This window comes from Austrofundulus limnaeus, unplaced genomic scaffold (assembly GCF_001266775.1).
Source record: "Austrofundulus limnaeus strain Quisiro unplaced genomic scaffold, Austrofundulus_limnaeus-1.0 Scaffold60, whole genome shotgun sequence".
Classification (NCBI taxonomy): Eukaryota; Metazoa; Chordata; class Actinopteri; order Cyprinodontiformes; family Rivulidae; genus Austrofundulus; species Austrofundulus limnaeus.
Window position 1 is genome coordinate 2,241,366 of NW_013952462.1, and position 2,597 is coordinate 2,243,962.

At 47.9% G+C, this 2,597-nt stretch overlaps 1 protein-coding gene across 1 annotated transcript; it reads right to left on the reverse strand.

The window, feature by feature from the left end:
- Positions 1–468: 468 nt before the first annotated feature.
- tpbg (trophoblast glycoprotein) lies at positions 469–2,576 on the reverse strand. Its single transcript, XM_014009708.1, has one exon. The coding sequence runs from the start codon at positions 2,097–2,099 to the stop codon at positions 954–956; it is 1,146 nt and encodes a 381-aa protein (XP_013865162.1). The 5' UTR covers positions 2,100–2,576; the 3' UTR covers positions 469–953.
- Positions 2,577–2,597: the final 21 nt, after the last annotated feature.

A 2,597-nucleotide genomic window follows, 5' to 3' on the forward strand; every position in this document is an offset into this window, starting at 1 on the left:
TTACCATAATGCCTCTGCAAGCCCCACGAGATTCTCACTTCCGTTTGTCTTCATTTGCATGTTTCACAGAATTTAAACACCTTTTTTTGGCAGTTGGAGCATATTGAAATGCTTACAATGATGGGTTTGAAAGATGTTATCTGGCTGCAAATTAAAGGGGGATAACAGCTGGCTACTCTCATCACCTGAGCTCCTTCAGGTGCTCACATTTTCAGTTCCAGACTTTCCATCACACATCACTCGCTTCTTAATGAAAACAGCACTTCAGCTGTTACTGTGAAGATAAAAGTGCCTCAGCTGAAGCACACACATTGCTGAACTTGTTGACAAGTTTGGGCAAGATTGACTGTTTGCCATATGCTTCATGCCTCAGGAACGAGTGTGTGTAAATGTGTGTGTGGCCCTTAGTAAAACCCACAAATCTCATTCCTTTCAGCTGACTGATTGAAGGCCTTCAGTGGAGACAGATACCAGCAATCCAGAGGCTTTTTATTTAGCTAAATATTGTCACAAAAAGAGCAATCACATCCATCTAATATATGCAGAGTAATAATCAGTCAAAAAGGCAATGCATGATACATATTCACATATTAAAAAAGATCAACTCCAGCTGTGTAACATGTGTCTGTGGCAGAGGCAGAATGAGAAGGATGCAATGATCGTTAGTGTTTTTAGGACCTAGTGTAACGAATGCCTTCAGTTTTTTCCTGAAGGAGACGTAGAAAATAAAAAACATTTGACTCCAAAACTGATTTAGGGTTCATTATCCATGCAAACCGTTAGCTGCCCAGTACATGTGCAGGACATGCATCAAAGGGACGTCAAGAAAAAGATCTGAAGAAGCACTGAGATGCAACATGTGATTAAAGGGATGCTGGGAAACAGGAAGGCTTTCATGCAAATCTTAGGAGAATAAAGTCATTAGACGTGCTGAACGGAGCCCCAGATTCTCCTCATACATCTGAATTGATGCTCAGGTTGGCCAACCGTGGGTCAGAGTTGATCTCGTATCTGTATTGATAGCCCTCCATGTGGTCCCTACAAGCATCCCGGATGTTGTAAATCCACCTCTTGATGCCTTTCCTGTTCAGGTAGAGCACCAGCAGGAATATGAGGCCGATCAGGGCCAGCACCAGTCCCAGGAAGACGTAGGACGTCTCCAACACACTGTCCAAGTCGCCCGGACACTTCAGCTGGGACTGCTCCACCTGCAGGAGGGCTCGGCCTTTCAGGGTCTCCGGGGCCATGCAGGTCAGGTTCTGTACGTCCACCACCTGGGTGGAGTTCTTCAGCCACCTCAGGAGGTCCTCGCTGAAGCAGGTGCAGCGCCAGGGATTTCCCACCAGCTGGATGCGGAGGTCAGGTATGAGGCTGAAGTCCAGCAGCGTGGCCACGGGCAGGTCCTTCAGTCTGTTGTCCCTCAGGTCCAGGTCCTGCAGCAGGGAGCTGTTCCACAGGACCCCGGTCTGGACCGTGAGGAGGGAGCTGTTCCGTAAGTTCAGGCTTATCAGTTTGGAGAGAGCCGTGAAGATGCCGTCCGGCAGACTCACCACATCGTTGTTGGACAAGTCCAAGCTTCTGAGCTGAGACAGGTTGGAGCTGCGGAGGAAAGACAGCAGCTCATCGGTGAAATTATGATTGTATAAAGACCTGCTGAGGTTCAGGACCTGCAGCTTACTGCCTTCAGGGAAAGCTGTTTCACTAAAATTCTGGATCCTGTTATTACTCAGGTCAAGACGGGTTAGCTTTGGCAAATTTTGGAAAGCCTTTGCATCAACAGACTCCATCTGATTTCCACTCAGATAAAGTTCTGTGAGGAGGTCCAGGGCTGGGAAAGAGTCCTCACTAATGTGGGAAATGTTGTTTCCTGTGATGAACAGGAGCTTGGTATTGGCCGGGATGGATTGTGGAATCGAGTCCAAGTCCTGGTTTTGGCATTTTACAGTCTGTGAGGAGCACAAGCACCTGTCCGGACAGGACAGGTAGGACGGCACAACGACAGCCAGCAGGAAAAGGAAATGCATCGTCCCGGACTTGTGTAGTCTTCCCGGGTCCTCCCTGTGGTCAGAACCGCTCCACAAGCTCCTCAACAGACGCATCTTAAGAATCAGTTTTCAATAAGCTGCTGTCTTCTTCTTCTGAGAACAAAAGTTTCCCTGCAGCAGTTCCCTCCTTACAAACCGATCCAAGTCGTAACTCCATAAAACTGCCCTCATGGAGTCCTTGTTAAAAGTCTACATCTCCAACAAAACTTCTGCTGTTCTCCTCCCGACCTCAGGCTTTCACAGATTCTTCCAGAAGAAACAAACAAACAAAAAACACGGTTAAATCACTGAGGGAACAAATTTCTTCACAGAAAACTCACTCAGGTTGTAGTTCCCAGACATAAACCCGTTTCTCCCACTCCTGCCATCTCTCACGCTTCCAGCCGAGCCAAGAAGAAAGAGCAGAAGCAGCAGCAGAGAGGACCGAAGCAGTCCACAGACACGGAGCGTACCATTATCCTCCCACAGGGGGGGGGCACTCCTGTCTTCATTACATTTAACACACACACACACACACACACACACACACACACACACACACACACACACACA

What these genes read in the sequence shown, in the direction of transcription:
- tpbg (XM_014009708.1), bottom strand. Translation starts at nt 2,099, where the DNA reads ATGCGTCTGTTGAGGAGCTTGTGGAGCGGTTCTGACCACAGGGAGGAC.